The sequence below is a fragment of the Malaclemys terrapin genome, chromosome 2 (genome assembly GCF_027887155.1).
Source record: "Malaclemys terrapin pileata isolate rMalTer1 chromosome 2, rMalTer1.hap1, whole genome shotgun sequence".
Lineage (NCBI taxonomy): Eukaryota > Metazoa > Chordata > Testudines > Emydidae > Malaclemys > Malaclemys terrapin.
In genome coordinates, this window is record NC_071506.1 from 196,955,802 (window position 1) to 196,980,124 (window position 24,323).

General features: G+C 38.1%; 1 protein-coding gene across 6 annotated transcripts in view; it reads right to left on the reverse strand.

Moving 5' to 3' along the window:
- Positions 1-264: 264 nt before the first annotated feature.
- The window catches only part of NME8 (NME/NM23 family member 8), a 30,058-nt gene continuing 5,999 nt past the window's right edge, over positions 265-24,323 (reverse strand). For 4 of the 6 annotated variants that reach the window (XR_008443915.1, XR_008443914.1, XR_008443918.1 and 1 more), the window contains 14 exons: positions 23,316-23,387; positions 20,555-20,671; positions 19,300-19,366; positions 15,347-15,423; positions 13,909-14,001; positions 11,882-12,042; positions 10,705-10,883; positions 8,240-8,384; positions 7,139-7,246; positions 5,580-5,731; positions 4,635-4,779; positions 3,497-3,757; positions 2,906-3,036; positions 265-2,041 (listed from right to left, as the gene is read on the reverse strand). Coding sequence is in view for 1 of the 6 variants with exons in the window: in XM_054019235.1 (XP_053875210.1) it covers positions 3,520-3,757; positions 4,635-4,779; positions 5,580-5,731; positions 7,139-7,246; positions 8,240-8,384; positions 10,705-10,883; positions 11,882-12,042; positions 13,909-14,001; positions 15,347-15,423; positions 19,300-19,366; positions 20,555-20,671; positions 23,316-23,387 (1,554 nt within the window). In the remaining 5 variants the exon portion in view is untranslated. Of the gene's footprint in view, positions 2,042-2,905; positions 3,037-3,400; positions 3,758-4,634; positions 4,780-5,579; positions 5,732-7,138; positions 7,247-8,239; positions 8,385-10,704; positions 10,884-11,881; positions 12,043-13,908; positions 14,002-15,346; positions 15,424-19,299; positions 19,367-20,554; positions 20,672-23,315; positions 23,388-24,323 lie in introns of those variants that run through there. The other 2 variants (XR_008443916.1, XM_054019235.1) reach the window with 2 other exon arrangements.

The following is a 24,323-nucleotide window of genomic DNA, read 5'->3' on the forward strand; positions in this document are numbered from 1 at the left end:
CTGCCCCCTCCCACACCCAAACTCTGTTGCTGAGGGGGAGCATGGGGGGCGCAAGACTGCCCCAGCAGTGGCTGGTATGCCCGGCACAGGGGCTGCCTGAGCTTCCCCTGAGCTAGGCACACCGGCTGCTGCAGAAGTCACAGAGGTCATGGAAAAATCACGGAATCCATGACTTCCGTGACCAACTTGCATCCCTAGCAATAAGATATGAAATTCAGCTTCTCATATATGTCTTACCTCTTCCAGGTCTGACAAAGCCTTAAAGAATTTTCATACATTTATTTGCAAGATGTCCTATACTACTAAACTTCTTAATAAAATCTTCTAATGGAGACAATTGTTTTATTTTATTTTTCTTATATTGTTGTTGAATGCAAGATCTGACTAAAGATATTAGACACTAGACTTAATGGCCTTTTCTCATAGAGATCAAATGAGGCTCACAAAAAGGAGACTTACACTAAACTACACTGGAAACATTGTTTATGTTATTCATCAAGCTCAAATGACAGATCACAATCGCAGTATAACTGCTCTATCAATGGACACAAAACATGCATTCAGTGAAAGAAATCACCTTTGGTAAATATCAAATTGAAATTTTCAGACTCAAATGGGTACATTTCAGAAAGTTACAAGCTGACTGTGATCAGCTGTTGTCCATATCCACTGAAGGCAGTTATGAGGGATGTACCTATCCTCAGCATCTCCCTACAGGAGGTCCCATAATCCTACTATATCCTGCCCCAGGAAACAGTGAAGTAACAGGAAAGGAGCAGTGAAAGTGTGTCCTTCTGGCCTGCCTACAGAGATCTCATGGAACCAACCCATCAGAGCCAAGCAGAATCAGATAAAAGAAGCTGCAGGGCCTTAGCAGGTCAATTCCTGGCTGGGACAAAGGGCAAGGAAGGGTGGTCCTCTCTGGCCACAGGGGCTTGAGGGGTAGCCAGAGTTTATTTTTCTGTCTCCATTTGCTTAAGATGGGTTGTCAGGGACAGAGGATCTAAGAGTCTTAACCCTTATCTAGGGGTGAAGTTAAAAGGAGCCAGGTAGGAAGAGACTCAGGGAAGAAACAGTAACAAACTGAAATTGAGCCATGCATACTATTTGCAGAACTGAGACAGGCAGGTCTAGGCCCACCCAAGAGTAAAGGTCTCCCCCCTCAACCACTAAGCCCAGGCTGCAGTTAAGTACTAGGGACAACAAAGGAAAAAACAGGAACAGGAATGAGGTCAAAGGTTGAAAACCAGGAAACCAGAAGGGGATGCTGAGAAGAGAAACCCAGACTGCTCCCACCATTCCTCAATGGTGTCTTAAGGACTCAGTGGACACTGTCCAGAGGAACTCTGCCCGGAAATGTGATTGAACAAGGGAACGGAAATAGGCCCGATAGTTGCAGAGTACCTCCCCTACCCGTCCAGCTTCCTCCTCCTGGAGTGAGGGATGGCCATCTTGGCCAGTACCAGGAGAAGGTGGATAAGGAGGTCCCAGAACTTTGTGGGGCCATACATGGGGAGAGTAAGAATTAGGAGGTTGGGGAAAATTGCAGCCAGAACCTCAGTAAAAATTTCTGGAGGAGCCAGAAGAGGGGCTGCAGCCTGATGCACATTCTGTAGATGTGCACTAGGGTCTCCCTCTTGTTGCAAAAGGGACAGTTTTCAGAGAGTTCATGAACCACACCAACTACATGCCCTTGCTCATGACTCCAAGGAGGAGCTATCAACTAATAACCCCAGCAGGCTGTGGAATCAGAATAGAATACATATTGGCCCACCAGGGTGCCTCAGCCTCTGCAGGTTGCAACAAGTCCCACCACTTGGTGTTGGGATGGGACAAAACCATGAAGAAATGGATTGTATGAAGCATGAGCATGTACAGATGTTTTCAGGGCATGGTGTGGAGGCCTACCAACTGGATGTCATTCAGCCAGCTCAGGTGACATGTGCGAGCTTGGCCAGGGAGGCTCACAGGGCAGAAGCCTGATGTTGCGTTCCAGAGGGCCAGAGATGAGAGGTGGGAAGTGAGCACCCTCCTGCAGGACCTGCACAAGGAAAATGAGAGAAGTAGGAGGCAAGGAGCACACGACAGGGGATGTGCACGGTGGCAGCCCCATGAACTGACCAAGCACTGTGGGGCCAAGAGGTCTCTGAGTCTGGTGATAACAGCCAGTGTCATCACTGAGTGCACCAACGGGGATTCACTACCTTCACATGAAGATGGGGGTTGTGTAGCTGGGGTTCTTGAGGAGGTTCTCCCCCTCAGACGCCACTACAGACCTGGTTGCTGAAATGAGCTTCCAGATCCTGAGGAGGTCCTGGTAAAGCTCAGCAGCTTGGAGAAAAAAGAGCTGCCTGTTGTATCAGAGCCCTTAGAGGCAGTGGAGGAAGGCGAACAACAGCATGCTCCATGCTGGACTACATGCACTGTAATGGAGTTTCTGCAGGGCCTGAAGGTGGAAGGTGTGGACCTGGCTGCAGATGCAGATCAGGCCTTGTCCACCCTCCCCCATGGGAAGGATCAGTACACCTGCAGAGACCCAGTGCAGCCCCAACCAGAAAAATTCCAGGATCTTCTTCTGGAGGCTGGCCAGGTTCCTGGGGGTGAGGTCAAGGTGTTGAACTGGTGCCAGAGCATGGATGGGACAAGCTGGTTGATCATCAGCACCCTTCCCTGAAGGGAAATCAAACAGTGCATAGCTGCTGTTTATAATGGGCCCAGGTTCCCCTACCATCCACAGGTAAACTGGTGTAAAACCCAAGATGGGGACAGACTTTATTTTGGAGCCCAAACAAAGAGCCAAATTGAAAGGACCCAGAGCTGAGGCTGAAGACTCTAGCAAGGGCAAACAGAATGTTAGTTACTGGACTCTTTAATACCCCTTAATGCCAAGCCACTGAAGACTCACCAAGGTTTACAGGCAGCCTGCCGTGGGCACTTGGGACAAGAAAAGAACTGCAGTACCACAGCCAGTCACTAGCAGGTGTTCAAGAAGTGAGTGACCCCCATTACAGTAGGACAAGAAGTAATGGGCTTAATCTGCAGAAAGGGAGATTTAGGTTAGATATTAGGAAAAACTTTCGCACTATAAAAGTAGTTAAGCTCTGGAAGAGGTTTCCAAGGGAGGTGCATTTTTGCAGGTTTTTAAGAACAGGTTGGACAAACATCTGTCGGGGATGGTCTAGGTTTATTTTGTCCTGCTTCAGCATAGGGGGCTGGACTTGATGACTTCTCAAGGTCCCTTCCAGCCCTATATGAGTCTGTGTTAATTAAGGGGTGAGCTATAATGAAGACTACTTTGCGAACATAACTATAGTGGTCATTAACAGCACAAATGGTCTAGTACACGTTAGTAAATTAATTGGTACATTTTACAGTAGTGTTACTAATTGGTAACAAAATATTTCATTAGGGAGAAAAAGTTTATTTTATTACTGCTTTTTATATATAGCATAAAACACAGGTGGACAGATAGATGAATAACCATCTAATGACTTACATTTTAACTGTTATTGATAGATCTCAGTTGTGGCTTAGACTGTTCAGATCAATCTCTCCAAATACATATTCAATGCTCTTCAGTGCATGTTCCTTATTAGATGAGCCATGAACTGCATTATGCAAAATATCTTGTGCAAATTGAGCTCTAAGAGAATCAGGAGAAGATGTTTTTGCCACGTCTGGATCTGTTGGACCCATTAATTGCCTCCAGTCCTCCACAGCATTTTCTTTAGTTAGGATCATTATCACTGATGGACCCCTGGAACATCAAGATATACAAATATCATATGTATTACTAGAGCTTTGCAACTATAGAACATACATTAACACTAAACTCTTTACTGAATAGTTAGCAAAATTTAACCTCTGGGGAAAAAGTGTTCCTTATTTATTTCAGGAAGAGAGTATGTCTGGCTTTAGAGATGGATGAAAATTAGTTCTGAGAGTGAGGGGATAGATACCGTCAAAAGTCTCCAAAGTATAATGTGATAGGTTTAACAAAACAGTCACATTTCCCTCATATACCCCTCTGGGTCTGCATTTGAAAGCCACCTGGAGAAATGTATGGTGAAAGACTGGGGATGCAGAAAGAGTGAAGATAGAGATGTGGTTTTCTATTGGAAGAGGCACATATTTAAAATGAAATTTGGATTCTTAATACCCTTTGAACAGAAAAAGTCTCATTTATTGTTTATCCAAGTGGAAAACAATGGCCTTAAACAATTCATTCCTTAACAACTTCAGGGTTTAGACAGTTAGCCTATTTTCCCACTCTTCGTCTTTGCAAAAAAAAAAAAAAAAAAGGTGGGGAGACATAAGTAGTTGCCCAGATTTTCTATTTTTGAGAACAAATCCAAAAAGGTGGTCATCATAATTCAGTTCAGTGTAGTTCACAGGTTCTGTAAGCGAAACCCACTGCCTAATAAAGGAAAGACACTGTATTCTAAAAAGGTCATACATATTTAAGTTCTTTTTATAAAAATTCTAAAAATACCCTACACTTGACACAGAAAATGACAAAGTGCAGAATTCCAAGAGTCTTCCAATGTTCAACAAAAACGTTTTGCCTGCTCTATAAATTCAGAGTTATAACTGCTACATTTACATAGCACAATACTGTAAAATCAGACACTTACTCAGACATATAATTCACTAACTGGTCAAAAAAGGGTTTTCCTTCATGAGCCTTATAAAACTGTGTTGCCATTTCATGGGTGAAATTTGTTTCTTTCATCTGTGATACAATAAAGCCAGCATTTGTAACCTTCTGCATAATGTCATCTAGGAAAAAAAAAATACATTGGTCTTAATTTTTAACATTATTTTAAACACATGTAGAAATGATAACCTTGAAAAATCCCAGAAATTGCTAGATTTGTTTTCTGTCAAATTTATGTAATTATGTCTATTAACATGCTATTTATAATACAGAACAATCAGAAGTGAGACCTTGAACATAAAAAGTGACATAAAATGTATGAATTACTATTAACAATTAAAAAAAATCATCCTATTATCTCTTATTGGATAGTTGGAATGAGAGCTGGCCTGGTAAGATCAAACTGCATAGTTCCAAGAAGGGAAAAGTGAGATTCACAGAAACGAATGGGGACATATAAAAATCAAAATAACCACTAGAGCTGTTACTATAAAACAGAGAATGTTTCTAATAATGGGGGGTCTAGATGAAGAGGTAAAAACAATGGCAGTAGCAAGTTTAGGAAGACAACTCCATTTTTTCATTCTATGACTAAAAGAGGTTTTATCTTTTCTTCGATACAGCTTCCTCTTTCTTTCTATATATCTCATAGTAAAACATTAATTCATCAGCACCTCTGTGGCCTGTGAGAGGAAGGAACCATAGGCAATTTCGCTAATGGAATGTCAGTAGTGGGTGGCAGCAAGAATTACTTCATGCCTATAAGGTTTTTAAATGTTGAAAATGCATTTAGGAAAGACAAAGAATTGATCTGATATCACTTATTACAAATTTTATATTGCTAATATTTTGTAGGAATGAGGTCCACAGTTATTTTGGAATGAGATCCACAGGATTGGTATGCATGTTCTAGAATGTTTACCTTTATGTTCCTTAACAGCAGTGGGTTTGATAACTGCCAAAGTGTGTTCCACAGGAAAGAAGAATTCTAGTTCCTTCTCAGCTTCACCAGGTGAAGCACTGCCATGCAGCTGATTGAGAGATACACTGTCTACTGCATACTCTGAACGTAAACTAACAATTATTAAAACAACAAGGTAGTTCAGTGACATGACATTTTCATGCATAAGTAACAGAATCCCTATGAATCTCCTAAATTAATGTTAATTCTGAGGGTCGAGATGGTGGACGCTGGAGACACAAAGGATACTTACAAACCGTTTGAAATGAATAGATATATTCTAAACTAATCATTTTGGCTTTCAGTGGGATTTGTGAGCCTAAGTCACTTAAGTGCTTTTGAAAATTCCATTCTTGCCTGCTGCCACCAGTGAATGTTCAACTACTTCAGAATGTTCCTGTGGCCTGTTTATCTATGTGATACTAATGCTATGTCTAGATTATGAACTAGGGATTTGATTTTCTGCTCATGTACACATACTTGGGCTAGTTCTCATCAAGCTAGCATAAATATAAATAGCAGCATAGCACGGGTAGCATAGTAGAGCCATGCCAAGTACAAACCCTCCTGAAACTGGTTTGTATTTGGCACAGCTCAGCCATGCCTCTGCTGCTACTACCCATGTTACTACAGCTACGCTGCTATTTATACTCGTGCTAGCTTGAGGAGAACTAGTGTGAATATGTGAACACAAACAGGGAATCGCACCCCTAACTTGTAGCACAGATGTAACCTAAGACACTGGACTTGGAAGGTTAATTGCAGTTTTACCTACTTTTAGCTATAAATAATCCTTAGTGCAATTTTTAAACTATTCACTAATTCCCAATATGAATATGAATAATAGGTCTTACTAAATGATAAACAGTACCACTGCTATAGATGACAGACCCTGTGAGTGAATGTCTTAATACCACAACAGTTACTGAAAACAATGTTACAAACACTATCTTAAGTACCTAACATAATTATTGATGAGATATTTACAAGAAATTATTGGATCAGAAAAGGAAATTGAACCATAAATAAAACACTATACTTACACAAAGGCACCCAAATTTCATTTAGCTAAGACATAGGACACTTTTCAAAGAGGAGAATAAGTAAAACAGAAAACAATTTCAAGCAGATATATCATCCAGAGTAATATATAATCAATTAACAGTTGAAAATAGAAAATAATTAGCTGTCAGCTGTGTCAATCACAGAAATAAATCAAACTGATCATTATGACTCAAGGAGATCCCTCTCTTCTTTTCAAAGTCTTGCAAACAATGTTCTTTTTTAATTTGAACTTTCAGCTATGTTTACTAGCCATGTGTTGTTTTTTTATAAATCCAGTTGACGCTGTATGTGCTACACTATATAATCAAGAAAATCATAAAAACTTTCAGAAACATATATCACTTTTCAGATGACAGCATTATAGTTACATTGGTTACAATGTGGTCTAAATGTATATGTAGATTATGGACGTATACTGCAGATTATGAATCATGTATAGCTATTACAAATACTACCTGGCTGGACTTTTCTCCTTAGCCTCTTCAAGAGTCTTTGGGCCTAGTAAATCTCTCCAGTGTTGTACAGCATTTTCTCGTATTAAAGCAAGTGCAAGGGTTGGACCACTGTTAAATGAGATGACTAGTATTAAAAAAGCAATTGAAAAATACCCCTAAAATATCTCAAAATAATTTGATTAAATTCAGTGTAGCCAGGGAAAAGATGCCTTAATATTGGAGAGATTTAAAATCCAATATACATTTTAAAAGTTGAAGTTCCGGTGAATTTTTTATATTTTTGGGCAGGGGTGGGGGGTATTGGGTGAAGGTAATTTAAATGAAGAAACTACTGAACAGTGCCATTAGATGCAGGGGATGTCATCGACATATATATCTGGGGTGAAATCTTGGCCTCATTGAAGTCAATTGGAGTTTTGCCACTAACTTCTATGGAGCCAGGATTTTCCCCCAGATCACCAGACCAGGATCATAGAGAATGTTGTGAAGATGTTGGGGAGAAGAGTCTTGGACAAACTCTTTAGAAATTGTATTTGTTTCTGCCTGAAATGACTGTTGTCACTTTGCTTGAGGGAAAATTTTCACTGCAGTGACAGCCACACTCACTTACCATACTCTGTTGACAACAGCGGAGGATGAGTGATATTTGTCAGATGTTTTGGGGGGGACATAAAAGTGAGTAGAGGAGGGTTAATGTGCTGAATTACAACAATCATTATTATTGTTTTTATATACTGTTCATAAAAACACTTTTGATTTTTCAAATACTGTTTTTGCCATGACTTACTTTCTTGGGATCTAATTATTCCCCAGAGCTATAGTGAAATTCAGAAACCTAACTATTCTTAAAGTCTGGAGATAGTCAGCTACAGTGAGTGGGGCCATTCCTTGAGTGAATTCTATCACTAGGTAGCTAGCTTCTGGATAGTATGTCTGATGTACCTGTGAATGTTCTTATTATCCATAAAACTCATTTCACTCATACTGAACTCCCGGACTCAATTGTATCTTGTGGCAATGAGTTATACAGGTTAATTATGCATTGTGAAAAATATTGCTTCCATTTGTAAGTTCAGACTTGTTGCCTTTCAATTAATGTACCTTGTCATGTGTTCTAGAAGGGTTGGGAAAAAATCTTCATTTTCATGTTCCTTGTAAAACTGACGTGCTTGTTCTTCTGTCAGAACTATTTCTCTCTGCATTGCTATTGTAAAGCCATCATCCTTAATCCTTTTCAGAATAGAATCTACATAAAAAACATTGAAATAGTGCTGCATTGTCATAATTTAGTTCATTTTATATTTGTTATACTTCCATATTATAGTTTTTCCAGTCATTTCATTATAAAGTTTTCCAAAAGAGTTAACTTGTTCATTTTGGAATATGAAAACTATAATTCGTAACGACTGCTATAGGGGTCCAATAATCATTGCTTGGATGCTCAGCGAGAAGTTTTTTGCCTTTTTAAAATCAAGGAAGGAAGGAATGTCAGAGAAGTTACATTTAATTTGATTTAGCTCTCTGTCTTTGAAAGTTCTGAAGATGTCACTGACTAATATGTAGGAAAGGTAGACTGCTTATGCATATGTAGCATGCAATTACACTTTCTTAAAAACCCTTCTACAGACATTCCTTCTCGAGAGCAAAACCTAACCAACAAGCAGTATGACCCAATTCACCATGAGGTCATCAAAGTCATGAATTTGAAGAATGTGGATTTAGGTACCTAACTTTAGACATTAAAGTTTGATAGCTGCTAACTAGCTGGTTTTTTTAAAAGCAAATAATATTTTGAAATCATGGATTTCGCAATTATAACTGATTTTCACTTATTGTTGTTGGTTTTTCACTGAACCTCTTTTTTTTTACCTGCAGCTGTTTTGGTGAATGGCAGAGAAGGTAGGGCACAGCGCAGCTCAAAGTACGCCTGATAACACTGTCCTGGATCAGAATGATTGTTCACTGCTACAGTATTAAAAGTCATCCTTATCGGAGAAACACTCATATTGGGCTTCAAATTCTCAAATACCACTGGCTGATAATATGTCCATAAGTAAGTTACAAATATCACTTATAGAAACTTTATCCAGTCAAATAAGCGTTAGTCACTTGGAGTTTCAATGAGTTTGTTGATGGAAATACAAATGTTAATACTATAGCACTGATCATTCCAGCTGACCTCCACTCAATCAGAAAATCACAAAAATACACAGAATACATTGGGAAAAATTGGGTTTGGGCTGTGGATCTGCCAAGTCAATAAACTTGAGGAACTATAATTCAGTGTCAAGTACCCATTTTTTCCACTCAAGAAATGTCAATACAGATTCTCATTCTGAAATATTAATGAGCATTACAGCCCCCACAACGGACGGCCCAGAAGTTCTAATAGAAGGCATAACTATGACTGCGTTCTGTGACTATTCTTGCAAGTAAGCACTATTTGACATGAGTAAAGGTGGCAGAATCAGGCCCTATATAAGGACGGCAAAACTGCTCTCCCAGTTGCATGAGAACTAGATGTCAAATCAAGAAAGTAATGCCATCTAAATGTCAGAAGAGTGCTCAAAGTAGTACTCTTTCAAATCTCAGAGTAGCAGCCGTGCTAGTCTGTATCTGCAAAAAGAACAGGAGTACATTGAATCCATCTCCCCTTGTAAGTATTCTCACACTTCTTATCAAACTGTCTGTACTGGGCTATCTTGATTATCACTTCAAAAAAAATTTTTCTCTTACTTAATTGGCCTCTCAGAGTTGGTAAGACAACTCCCACCTGTTCATGCTCTCTGTATGTGTGTATATATATATTTCCTCTATATATGTTCCACTCTATATGCATCCGAAGAAGTGGGCTGTAGCCCACGAAAGCTTATGCTCTAATACATTTGTTAGTCTCTAAGGTGCCACAAGTACTCCTGTTATTTCAAATCTATGTAACAGACATTATTCAAGCTAGCCATAGAAGCTGCCTTGGACCTGGCAGAGAATGCTCAACCCCTCAAAGACAGTGATACTAGCTAAACTGTTTTAGCAGAAAGCATTACTCATTTAAATATATTTTAAATGCAATTAGTCTCTCTTACTGATTTTTCTAGAAACCACAATTATATCCCAGAAAGGGGATCTCTAGAGGCAATTTTTGAAGAATTGATCTAGGAAATAAAATGATATTCACACAAAAGTATGTAAAGACAGACTAGAATGAACAAATTGTATTTTTCTGATATACAGTTCTGTCAACTTAATGCTGAGCACAGAAAATAATTTGAAGACAGCATGGTCTAGTGTGTAGAACACTGGACTGGAGGCCTGGATTCTGTTCCTGGCTCTACTACTGGCCTGCTGGGTGATCTGGGACAAAATCAGTTCAGCTCTCTCAGTTTCTTCATCTGTCAAATGGGGATAATTATATTGACCTACTTTGCAAAGCACTTCGACATTTATTGGAGAAAAGTGCTATACAAAAACTAGGTATTATTTATTAAAAGATACCAGGATTTTTGAAATCTAAAATATAAGGCCTTCTTTGTGTACTGCAGGTGAAAAATGTAGTTACGATCACTTACTTCGTCTTTCCTTTAATAGAGAAGGTCTAATTAAGGCCAATGTTTTTTCAGCATTTTGGCTGGTCTTCTTTTTACCAAAATCTGGGAAAAAGAAGGCAAGTTGCCTGCTAGCATCTTCTACACTGTCTTCCACATCACATAAATTTAACATATTCTCAGATTCCAAAACTTCTTGCAAGCTAATAAGAGACAAATAATACATTTAAATTAATGTATCCTTTATATTCATTTACTATGTTACACAAATGTATCAATTAATGACTTGCTGAAAAAATGTATTTTAATACTTTAGTAAAATATATAAGAATATAATGCCAGTTACTTTTATTATGATTCTGCATTCCAACAAAAAACAGCAGTTCTAAGGAATGAAGATATTGTCCAGTCCTAACAGAGTATTAGTTAATTGCTGTATCATACGTAAGTACTTTGAAAGAGAAATCTCAGTCATGCAATGTTTCTACTTGTCTACCTTTGAATAGCCTCTGTGCATTTCACTGAACAAAATTAACACTGACAATGACAGTTTCTAAAGAAGGATTGATGAGGGGATCATGCTTTATACACCTAAAGCATCATCTCTGAAAACAGAGCACTAGAGAAATTCTTTGAAAAAGAAATACTTTTTATCGTGGCATGTTTATAATTGTGAGGATCACCTATATGTGATCACTCTAATATTATCATGTCAGACAAAATTTATCCAGGGAAGGCTACTGCAGCTGTAAATCAAAAAGACAAAAGAATAATGACTGGTTCTTTCTAACAATATCTTTACATTCATGTCAGTACAGGGTCATATAAATAGACTGAATTGGGTCAGTGCAGGTACATATAATTAGACTGTGATAGGACTGTGCAGGTTGCATCACCCTTTAGTGTGCCTAGCCCACTCTGCAGGGAATTTGGGGGGGAAGGGGGCAATCTATGGCCCATTGTTGTCCTCTTCCTCAGGAATGCGTTGATGGGACAGTTCCTGCACTTCCACAAGTTCTGGGACTGCAGTTGTGATGGGCGGTTGTGTGGCCCACACATGGTTAAGGAGTCTTGCTTACTTTCTGCATCTGCACAGCTGTGCAAAAAAGAGCATGTGACAATATGGCTCTTAATATTTCTTTTTTATTATTTCTCATGTAAATTCATAAAACATAAGTGTCATTTGAATTTTTCCAGTTACCTGTTTGGCTTTTCAGGCTGAGGCTTTGCAGGTATACACTCATCTGATCTACCTAGTTCTTTCCATTGAGGAACAGTATCAGTTACTTCCTTTGGTTTAGAAACTATCAGAATATGGGATGGTCCACCAGTCATGAATGTAACAAAATCTTCAAAATCAGGCTAAAAAACACAATTTCTCACCTATATATTACAAAGAGAACTGTTTGATCTTATCACCAGAAATCAAACTATACATGTGTTGTATAACTTGCTCCCATCCCACTATTGTATTTACAATCACCATATAAAATTCTATATGAAATATATTATAAGATCTTGTGAGAAGTCCATTTTAGTTCAAGTGAGAAAACAGTATTATAAAATATGCCCCAGCCTTTACAGTAAATATAAGATCTTGAGATAACTGAAATGATAGTGCTGCATACAACTTGTGTGCCACATGTTCTCCCAACCTAATATACCAATAACTCAGAGATAAGATCAAATGTGATGTTTACAGTATATTGGACTTAGGCACATGATGTAAACAACGAAATATACTACATTTCCTGACATGATTTTTAAAGTTCTGTAAATTAGGCAAGTAGTCTATGACTGCATTCCTGATTTTCAGAATATTCTCAGGCACTTACTTCCTTGTCTGTTCTTTTCTCCCCTTTAGTCTTGGCCTTCATCCACACAGAGAGATACATTCATGGGAAGCACCCTCCTTCTTCATAACTTGGAGTCACTTTTCCACCAGTGCTGGAATTCTCTTCATTCCCCCTAAGCCCCTCATTTACTTCATTGCAAATCTTTCTTTAAACCCTTTCTCTTTGTTTTAACATATGATTGAGTCTTTCCCCTGCCAACATCTCCCACCACTTAACTTACATAATATATTTCTCCTTTCACTAACAGGATAGTAAACAAGAATATTTATTTGTATTTTACTGTTTTTAATGTGTAGTTTTTCTTTTTTCATATTCTGATTAATTTCTATACATTATTTAACCTTTCAGATTTTATGAACATATTGTAAGGACCCTCAATTCTACAGTTATTCTTCTCTTGGTGTAAAGCATTTTGGAATATAGTAGTTTGCATGATAGACATATAAAAATAAATTAAATGAAAGTGAATAGAAAAATATATTTGGTAGTGTACAATACATAAAGTGTGTCTCTACACTGAAAAATGATTGCAAAAAAATCTCAGTGATTTCAAGAGTAAATTTGCTCCATCAACAAATAATTAGAAGTTTTATCTAACTGCCAGTCCTACAAATATAGCCTGGTATCTGAAAGTCAAGCTGTGTTCTTTCTGATTCACTCAAAATCCCCATTATAAAGGGCTAAAATGTGCTCTCAACTACACCGCAGCAACTCTATTGTCTTCAAATTCTGTCTTCAGTTGCACTTATGTAATCTCATCATTTTCAATAGGATTTCACAGTTGTAAATGAGGGCACTATTTGGCCTGTAGAATAGACAGAATTCTACATTCTGAAACAGTTAAAGTACACACAGTGTAAATAAGTGCTAATTTTACACACTCATTTTTCAGAGTAAAATCACACTTTGAGAATAACAAGGAAATAACGGATTTCCCACAGTTCACAGCCCCCTCTGAACTAATATATAAACACTCTAAAAACCAACAACGATACATATACATATATACATATATATATATATATCTGTTGCTGTTTAGAGTATTTACCTTATGTTTTTCTGACTATTCTACTGTTGGCTAATGAGTTGGTTGTGTTAGGGAAAATGCCCCTCTATTGCTTCAATATGTACCAAGGATTGTATGTTATTCCATTGTTATTTAAACGCAATGTTGGAACACCAACAACCATAGGCATTGTACAGGAGCTGGACTGGAAAACCAATCAAAGAAGATTTTATTTTATTTTATTTTCTCTCTGTGTCATAAATAATTTTAATTAACTGGAATCAATTACATTTTATACATGTTTTACAAGCCATATAGATGATATTATTATCAATATAGCCACCTATATTTGTGTAACCTTTTTACCTGTTCTATATTACGACTGTAGAAATCTCTAACTTGCTCTTCAGTTAATGTCTTCTCCTCTTCTGCCGCAATGCCAAAGCCAGCTTCTGTAATCTTCAATTACAGAGCAGCCACCAGGTTCAGCAGCATTTGAGGGAGACATATAGCAAATCAGCAATATTAGTTTGTTTACATATTTTTGCCATGATTCTAAAAACTGACTGATTTTTGTGCAGAATCTTAAATGAGGTAATATGAAATATCACAAATATAGTAACTTCTTCATTCCGCCCAACTAAATTTCCAGCTTTTCAAAGTACTGCACTGCGTTCAAGTGTGACACCCATTAAAATAAAGAAGCCTTTTGTTACACATTATGTACCTCAATATACAGATTTTATTGAAAATCTCTACTATTTGTAAAACATGTTTTACCATTATTGATTCCAGTAGTGCAAATAAAACAAAGCTATGGGAAGGCAGCACATAATCATTCCTAATGACTGACAGTAAAATCTTTATTATGCAGCAGTCAGTCATGTACCTGTAAAGTATTTGTACATACCTAGGAGAGATTGGTCTACCACCATTATAAAGTAGATATTAACTTTTTATTATAGTGTACTCGCTTTTTGGTTTTAGTATGCAGAAATAACATGAGTATCTATTTTTTTTTTAATTCCCACTAGCATGGTAGAAATATGTATACGTGGAGTAGGCATGCATTGATATGATCTATATCACTATGTGTACTCACTGCACGGCATACACTATATGTGTGTACATCCACAATTCAGCATTTCTGGAACTGAAATGAGCATTCCTCCAGTACTATGTTCTGGAGGCAGAAATGATGTCTCCTTAACCAAATGTTGTGTCTGCCTATGCATCTAAATTGTTACCAGTGTATATCCTGTGACTTTACTTTCCCATAAGCATGAGTTTATGCATGTCTGTAGACATTCACACACGTATGTAAAGGACTGGCTAATCTGAGCTGGTTTGTTTGTATGTCTAGAATTTTGAAAGATACTGCTGTGGCAAAGAAAATATTTTCCACACTTGTAAAATTATTTTCTGTGACTCATCTGCACTGTCCCAGAATTGATGGTTAACTCTCACTCCTACCATCAAATGCAGAAAGAATAAGAAACTGTTGGGAGGTTATGCAAGCAATTTATCACGCTTCAGCTGGAATACTTGTGTGACAATCAATGATCTGCATAGTATACTTCAGTACATACCTCTTCTAGTAACATAAAATATGTTAAAGAGCATCAACTTGAAAATCATATTGCTCCAGCCACAACCATTTTACGTTTGTCAGTTTTACAGGATAAATATTAGCAGATCTGGCTGTACAGTTTTGTCCTAAATTAATATCCAATTATACTCCCATTTCCCTGTCTTGGAACTTAACCAAACACGATGGCTGGGTTTTTTTAAAAATGTTGTCTACCTTTTGTTTAATTTCTTCTACTCTTCCATCTGCAATGGCATCAGGTTTTATAATTGCAACAGTGTATATGACTCCTTCTATAGGAAAAGGAAGAATACATATGCATATTTATAAATATATTTACTGAAATATATACACAGGCTAATTTACTTTCTGTACTTACAACCTGAGCTCTCCATAGTCTTCCTTTTAATACAATACTAATTTTGGATTCTGCTCACCAAGACATAGGGTCCTGGAAACCAATAGCAGAAGAGGTTCAAATGTGGATTATAAACCTCTGTACATGAATCACACACTGACATGCAATTCCTTTTCCCAACTGCTCAAACATTAATGCTACAACTTTGAAAGCAGAGATAAGGGAGGGTGAGTGTATATATATATGAAGTAGATCCATTAAGAGAAAGGAAAGCTACTTATTTATAAGTGGAGTTCTCCTTGTATATACAGATCTGCCTCAGCAGACTCACATACCTCAGTATTGCAAATCCTGGAATCATTTACAACTATAAATGCTGGGGCAGCACTAACACTTGCTTGTGGAATTCAACATTCAAAACAAGATTATAAAGGGCTGAGTTTCATTCTGTTATGTGTAAGGGAAAAGACTCTGAAAAAAGCCAGGAAAGAGGGCAGGTAAGTGAGAATCTGCAGAGGAAAGATACTTGCATAACACCATTTAGAGGTAAATAGACTTAAAAAAAGTAAGTCTTAATTTTATGCTTGAGGTTAACAGCTGACCCACAGTTGGCACTTGGGAAAGTCTCTGACCACTGGACACTTGATCTTCAGCATTGCTATATCATGACATAGTCAATATGGTTCTGCATCATACTTTCAGGTGACTTCCACGCATATAAACAGCAAGAGAATTCTAAAGAGTAATAACATGACTGGTATGTTCACAGTGGTCAGACTTCTTATTAAAAGGTTATCCCCATGATCAAATATTATAAAAGATGATGATGGCAGAGTCCTCACTGAGGGTGATGATATTAAATGTAGGTGGAGAGATTAATGTGTCCATATGTAGACTCAGCAGAGAATACAGGATGACAGAAAAGGGTATAAAGCTGGAGCCAGAGCCATCAATCCTGCAAGAGGAAGTGGTGCATACTATTATGAAAATGAAGACTGTGAAAGCACCAGAGATAGATAACATGCTTTAAGAATTGTTAAAACAATTGGCAAATGTGGTACTGATCTTATGTGGAAAACTTATAATGATGTATGGATGACTAGAAATTGGCCGGAGGACTGAATGTAGGGAATCTTTCTGTCCTTACCAAATAAGGAAGACATAATAGAGTGTAAAGTATCAGAGGGGTAGCCATGTTAGTCTGAATCTGTAAAAAGCAACAGAGGGTCCTGTGGCACCTTTAAGACTGACAGAAGTATTGGGAGCATAAGCTTTCGTGGGTAAGAACCTCACTTCTTGCATCTGAAGAAGTGAGGTTCTTACCCACGAAAGCTTATGCTCCCAATACTTCTGTCAGTCTTAAAGGTGCCACAGGACCCTCTGTTATAATAGAGTGTACTAACTATCATATCATCTCCCTGACATAGCACACAAGCAAAGTTCTACTCTACATAATCTAGGATCGCATGAAAGGAAGGACAGAAGCAGAACTATTACCCCAACAAGCTGGTTTCAAAGAGGCACAAGTAACCAAATCATGAACATCCATCACATCATTGAAAAATGCATAGAGTACAATCACTCATAGATCACGTGCTTCATTGACGACTCAAAAGCTTTTGATATGGTCTGACATGACTATCTTTTGGAAGATATTAGCAGACAAGAGGATTCCGAAGCATCTTACTGAGCTAATTGCAGGTCTCTACCACCACCAATAGACCACCGTGCAAACAGTAGTAGGCAACAGTGAGTGGTTTTCCACTGGGCAGGGTGTTATTTTATCCGCAAGCCTCTTTAACATATGCACAGAATTTATTATGAGACAAGCCTTGGAAGGTTTTAGCAAAGTGGAGGGGCTAGGATTTGCATTCGTGGACCTCTCTTAATCAACCTCAGATCTCGTGATGACACAACACTCTTTGCTACATCCACCAATGCAGTGGAAAAAACATTTGGGTCTGCAAAAACAACTAATGAGGAATACAGATTATTCCTGCATACAATGGAAACAAAATGCATGAACGTTAAACACAGCTAATAAAACCAGGATGCAAGAGGGCATCACAATTAACAGACAAGTTGTAGAGGCAGCAGATGAATTTAATTATTCAGGATCATATATATCCAACCAAGGAGGCTGTTCCAGCGAAACTGGAAGAAAAACTAGGGATGGCTTTGAGAAAAACTGTGGCATCTTGAAATGTACAAAGATGCAACTGGTGAAAAGCTTTTTTTTTTTTCCATAGTGGTTTATGGATGTGAATGGTGGGAAGATAATATCGCTGACAAGAAGAGAACTGAAGCTTTGGAAATGTGGTGCTGGTGAAGATTCTTGTACATCTCTTAGGCATTTGCCTTTTGTCTATGTTAGAAATATTAGTGAAGAGAAGCAGACCCTGATGTCAGAAATCAAGAGATGTAAACTTATGTACTTTGGTCACATTAGGCACAGTGATGTTATGAAAGTTGTTATGGAAGGAATGGTGGAGGGTCTTTGTAGTATGGAATGACTAGCAAGGAGAGATGCAAGGATGGTGTGTGGCAGATCACTAAAGGTTACATGCTGACTGCTCGAAGTTAGCGAGGGAAGAACGTGACAGCTTCCAAAACTTCTGCTATGTTGTCACGGATATTCAGATATGAATAAATGGATTTACTTAGCCTTCTTTCTTCTTTGAGATTTGCCTTTGCAGAATCCTATTTTGGGGAGAATGACAAGCATTTACAGCCCGAGGAGCTAGGGCTAAGGAGTGATAAATTTAACAGAGATTGAAAAGAACTACGTTCGTGAAACAAGCAACTGCCCTAATTCTTGCATGAAAGCGCTGAAGTCGCATTTCAATAGTGTTGTTTCAATGAAGAAGAGCTGGATAGACGTGCTAAAGGGCTGGAAATACTGTATCACTGTTACCCTGCAAATCGCCTTTTTCCCTGGGCCTGTTTTGCTTTTTGCCGATACTACAGACCTCCCAGATAGTTGGCCTACAACTGCTTGGATTGTAGATGGTGTCTAACTTGACTTTCCTCCTTTCCTCTTTTAAATCTTGTAAATCCAGGGATCTGGTAGTTTTACTCATCTCTTAATTTCTCCATTGGGTGACTAGTTCTACTAGGCGTTAAAACAAGCCTGTGCTCTAAAATGCATGAGCAGTCATTCTGGCTTGCACTTCTTGTGGTAGGCCAGATGTAAAAGGCCACATGTGAATAGCTCAGAAAAAACAATGTAGCTACAGATCTTGCAATTGCTGCACTTATAGCATATTTGCTGACATTTTGTCCTTCACATGTACCACTAACAAAATTAGACTCGGTTCTGTGAGACTCTGGAGAACACTGTATGTGAAAGGGGGCTCTCATTTGTATCCCAACAAAATTCATACTCTTAGGCCTTTACAAGATGCACAGCTTTTAGGTGCCATGTTGTTCTTAGTCACCATTTTTTACCATAACTTTTCTGTCATGGATGCTATATTAAGTTAGAAGACAATTCAAAGTTCAAATTAAACCCTTTGCTACAGGCATTGAGAGCTCCATCATGTTAAATCTTCATAGAGTTGGATCCAGATCTCAGACATTATAGAAATAATAATTAATAATAACAACATAAGCATATCTGATTATTTTGACCATTTTACAACATTTATATGCACCTGCGTGTGATAATTTGACTCCTTCCACAATAATCTCTCAAGTTACCAAATGAATCAAAGGAAAATTTTATCACTGGACATACCAAATAACTAACAAGATACCTGTTTGAGTTTTTTCTTTGTACTAATAACTGTAAAATAATTAAAATATAATTTACCTTCAAGTTGGCTTTCTTCACTATATACTTCTGCTGTTTTCTCTTCTAAAAACACAAGCTCTTGTACCTAAGAAAATAGCAGTTTTCATGTTGTTGTTATTCTGATAAAATTATAGTGTCAGTATGAAGTTAAGATTGAGGAAGTATGGGCCAGTGTATAGCCCACTGGGAATCATGAGACCTGGGTGCCATTCCTGGCTCTGCCAGCGATGTTGAGCAAGTCACTCCTTCGTTCTTTCTCTGCTTCCCCTCTCTGAAAAACTCCCTGCAACATTAACTTAGTGCAAGATAATACCAACATCAACATTTAAGCTGCTTCTTTTTCTGCTTCTAAACTTTTTTTTGCAGATCTTGTGCCAGCCCAGACGTGCAAGTCTTCTCTTAAATTAGGGGGAAACCCTAACACTTTTATACCTTACAATATGAGAGACTCCTCATTACATTAATTTTAAAGAAACATAAAGATGGACATAACCGTGGAAATTTCCAACCTATTTCTCTGCTAAATGTAGAATATAAAGTAAACACCAAAATTCTAGCAACACAACTAAATTATTTAATCTCAATTATTCACAAAGTTCAAGTGGGTTTTGAAATAGGCAGGCTTGCTGCCGCTAACACAAGCAAAATAATTTAAGTCACCAAGCTCAGCTACCAGTTATCTCTTCAGCAGTTTTATCCCGAGAAGCTAATAATATATTTGATAGGGTATAATGTTATCTCATACAGTACTATGAGAATTTAGGTTTGTTCTGATTTTTCTTAACTGAGTTGTAGTCCATTACAATTTCTCTTTTGCATCTATACAGATAAATGGAATTCTTTCACCTGCATTTCAGTAGGAAAGAGGAATTAGGTAAGAACTGTCCCCTTTCCCGTATTCTCTCGAGCCCATAGTAAAATAGGTAAGAAAAATGTCCAGCATTGAAAGTATAAAAATAAATAAAGAAATAAATACAAAGTTAGTTTTTATGCTGGTGATATTTTTGTTAGTGAAGAATCTCTCCTCTGCATATAGATCAGTTTGTAAAATTACCAGTATCATTTGGATAAGTACCACTTAATGGAAGTTTCTAAAAGATGAGATACATGCTAGTTCATGGTAAAGATAGTGGTATCCACAAAAATAAAAATGAAATATGAACAGTAAAAGAAATAAAAACAGCACCACAAGCATAGAAAGAGACCATGCAAATGTAATAAAAATATTCATTTATATTTAAACTTGATAAGAAAACAGTTATCTAGTGAGTACCTCAGGGCGTTCTATTTCCCCTGCTAAAATTTTCCTCTCTTCTTCTAATAGCTTTATTACTGTCTTACTGAGAAGTGGTGCATTTGTGCCTCGCACCATTGCTATAATTTTGCCATCCTGTAAAAAATAAATGATAAAATAACACTCTCAGTAAGATCTACTAATTTAGTTTTGCACATTTAATTGACTTCTAACACAACCTATTTTTCACCAGCAATAGACAGTTACCATGATACTGTGTTCTAAAACTAGAAGTTGTAGCAATGTATCACTGCAGATAGACTGATTTGCAAAACAGGTGATGAATCAAAAACACAGGGCTAAAATCAGTGATATCAAAGAAAACTGACTGTTATTCCCATTATTTGTTATTCTGTTATTGCTTAACATAAGTCTTATCTCAAAAGTTTCAGAGGGTTTACATTTTAGAACCTGGCATTTCCTAATGTCTAATTCAACGGATGCGTAATGGGCTACAGAGCATTTCATCATCAACACTTCAAATATAGCCTAGTTGGCCTAAAATTATCATCCAGCTCAACAGTGTCCTACATGAAATACGTTGGTGGTCTCAGTCAAGTTCCTATTGAGCAGTTGTCTACTTAGCACAGACCATGGTCACAATTGGCAATGACTGGACTGTTACCTCTGTTAGCAGCTCTGCTGAAAGGTCAGCAATTGAATGGGTATAGAGCAGTGGTCCCCAAACTGTGGGGCGCAGTGGAACGTTCAGGGGGGCACGCAGCAAAACCCGGGCTAGCCCCCAGCCGCAGCTCTACTCCACCCCCTGCTCTGCTCCCAATTGCAGCTCCACTCCACCCCATGCCGCAGCTCTCCTCTGTCCCCAGCCACAGCTCCACCTCTAGCCACAGGTCCTCCCCCATCCCAGTTCTGCCCCCAGCTTCTCCTCTGCAGAGCCAACTGTGTGGTAATGGGGAGAGGGCAGGCATGCAGACAGATTCCGTTATAGGTGTGTGGGGGGAGTGCTACAGGAAAATGTTGGGCACCACGGGTATAGAGAATGAACTTCCTTCTGACCCAGTACTTAATTTGTGCCAGGACTTAGCCTTACCACCTCTAGGCTTAGGTTCATAGCGCCGGCACCTTTGGGCTTGCTGCATCAGTTATGAATGTAAAAAAATTGCTTGAGCCCCGGCACCTCTTCCATTACAAATTAAGCCCTGCTTTTACCCTTAGAAGTTCTTCCTCCAGGTTGAATATGTGGCAGGATAGGGATGCTACTACTATTGATGCCCAAGCTGTATTTGTTCTGTAATTGCCAAAATTTGCTATCCTTATTTGAGCAAAATTCCTATTGGAGATGATAAGAGTTTTGCTCAATTAAGGACTGCCAAATCTGGTCCTCAATAAATAGTGCAACAAAATGTCCAGGACTAGCAATCAGACACCTTGCACAAATTCACTTACAATTAATTTGCTTAAAATTCAAAAGAAATTTGAAGGAAAGAATTTAGAAAGCCTGATTCTCATTTACACTAAATTCCCTTTACACTGGTCTAGCTATATAAAGAGGCCTTAAGGCATGTGTAAACATAATTTATATCCACAATTAGTACCGTTTGCATTGATAGAATGGTGTAAAGGGACATTAGTATTAATGAGAATCAGGCCTAAATTTTCCTTCTCTTACTGTTCTCTGTCCTTGTTTCCATCTCTTCCCATTTTCCCCTCCCCATTTTTGACTATTCTTGCTTTTTGGTTACTCTCTTCCTCCTTTGGGATCTGACCCTGTGCCCACTAAAGTTAATCACAAAGTTTCCATTTACTTCACTGGTACAGAATTAGACCTTTCTTGCTTTCACTTCTATCCTCCTCGTTTCCAGGTTTCCTCCCTCCACTATTTGTCTCTCCTCATCTCAGTTCTAGTTCCTCCATTTTCCAACAGCTTCCTTCACTACTCTCCCTTCTGTGCTTCACTCTTCTGCTCATTGCTCCACCATATACACCTCTACTCCGATATAACACGACCCGATATAACACGAATTCAGATATAATGTAGTAGGGATAGCTCAGTGGTTTGAGTATTGGCCTACTAATCCCAGGGTCGTGAGCTCAATCCTTGAGAGGGCCACTTGGGGATCTGGGGCAAAATCAGTACTTGGTCCTGCTATTGAAGGCAGGGGGCTGGATTTGATGACCTTTCAAGGTCCCTTCCAGTTCTAGGAGATGGGATATTTAAAGCAGTGCTCCGGGGGGATGGGGCTGTGCACTCCGGTGGATCAAAGCAAGTTTGATATAACACGGTAAGATTTTTTTGGCTCCCGAGGACAGCGTTATATCATGTATATGCATGAGCAGCACAGTGAAACTGGCTAGCTTTTGGTGAGATCAGAGAAGCTGTTAATTTCACGTGGCTGCATTTATATATAGAGTGGAGTATCCTTAATGCACCCTGGTTATTAGCCTGGTTATTAGCCTCTAGCTGCTGGAATCCAAATCTCAAAACTTCCAAGTACAATAAAACACTTGCCTACGGAATTAGCAACCAGGCCTGGCATAATATACTGTAGTATAATGGAGAATTTTCTTCTCCTGTTAGCAGAAGTACTATGCTAATACCCCTTCTTCTGTGCATGCCAAGAACATATAAAATATGATTCACTGTTAAAATGACTGGAATGTACAATATGCAACAATATCCTATACACTAAAATTGTAAAGATGTAATTCACATTTGTACAGCTTTACATTTATTTTCAATATACTGAAAAAATAACAAAAATAGGCAGCATAAACTTACAACACAAAAGAGAAAAACAGGTTCACATTTGTCTCTAAATGTCTGCAGGGTCACAATGCTGTCAGCCTCTGCCTAAAATAAGGGCAAATAGATTATGATTGATAGATAGATAGATAGATATTTGAGAAGTTTTACAGAATTATTCTCAAACCATGGTTTTGTGGATCAATAGTAGTCCTTAAAACACTTGCTGGTGGTCAACATTGCTGGTCACATGGGGCAGGCTTTACTTCTTGTTTACAGCTGCTAAATCACATTAAAAGTACTGTGTCCTAGTATTGCTTTTTGAGGTAAGTAATGGCTGTAATTGCCATTGGAATGTCATAGGATCACACATGGGAAAGTCCCATGACATTTCAATGGGAGGGAAAGTGGTCTATTGTATTAACTCTCTGTTAAGATGTGATCCACACTATATAAAGATTTGAGAATCCCATGAATTACATTTATTAACAGTTACTTCTTGTTTTATAAATGTATTTTACATACACATATACACACAAATCCAAAAACTGTTTGAACTAACACTGATGAATTATACTTGGCAAGGTTTTAACATAGTATTTATTTTAAAATAACTAGATCACAAGCACTATATAATATTGTTGTTCAATTTATCAATGATAGAGGTACTAATTGAAGGGAGACCTGAATGGAAATGAACGGTTTACACTTCTGGGCCACCAGAGTCCTGAATTAATACAGTCACTCTGGGTGAAAGGTATGATGTTAATGAAACAGTATAACAACCCCAAATAATAATATTGCAGATGTAAACATTTACATATGCTGGCAGGAATAAATTACGGATATAAAGTAAGTGCAGATGAAGGGACAGCAGCTAGATGTATGAAAACAGATGGAATGAACAGGCTTGAGCTCTTATTTTAAAAGCCATGCGGGGTTGCAAATAGCCTGGATAGTAGAGGTATGGCTGAAAACCTGGGGTCTGATTCTGATTTCACAATGGTTTTGCATTAGTATAACCTCATTGACTTCAGTGGTATG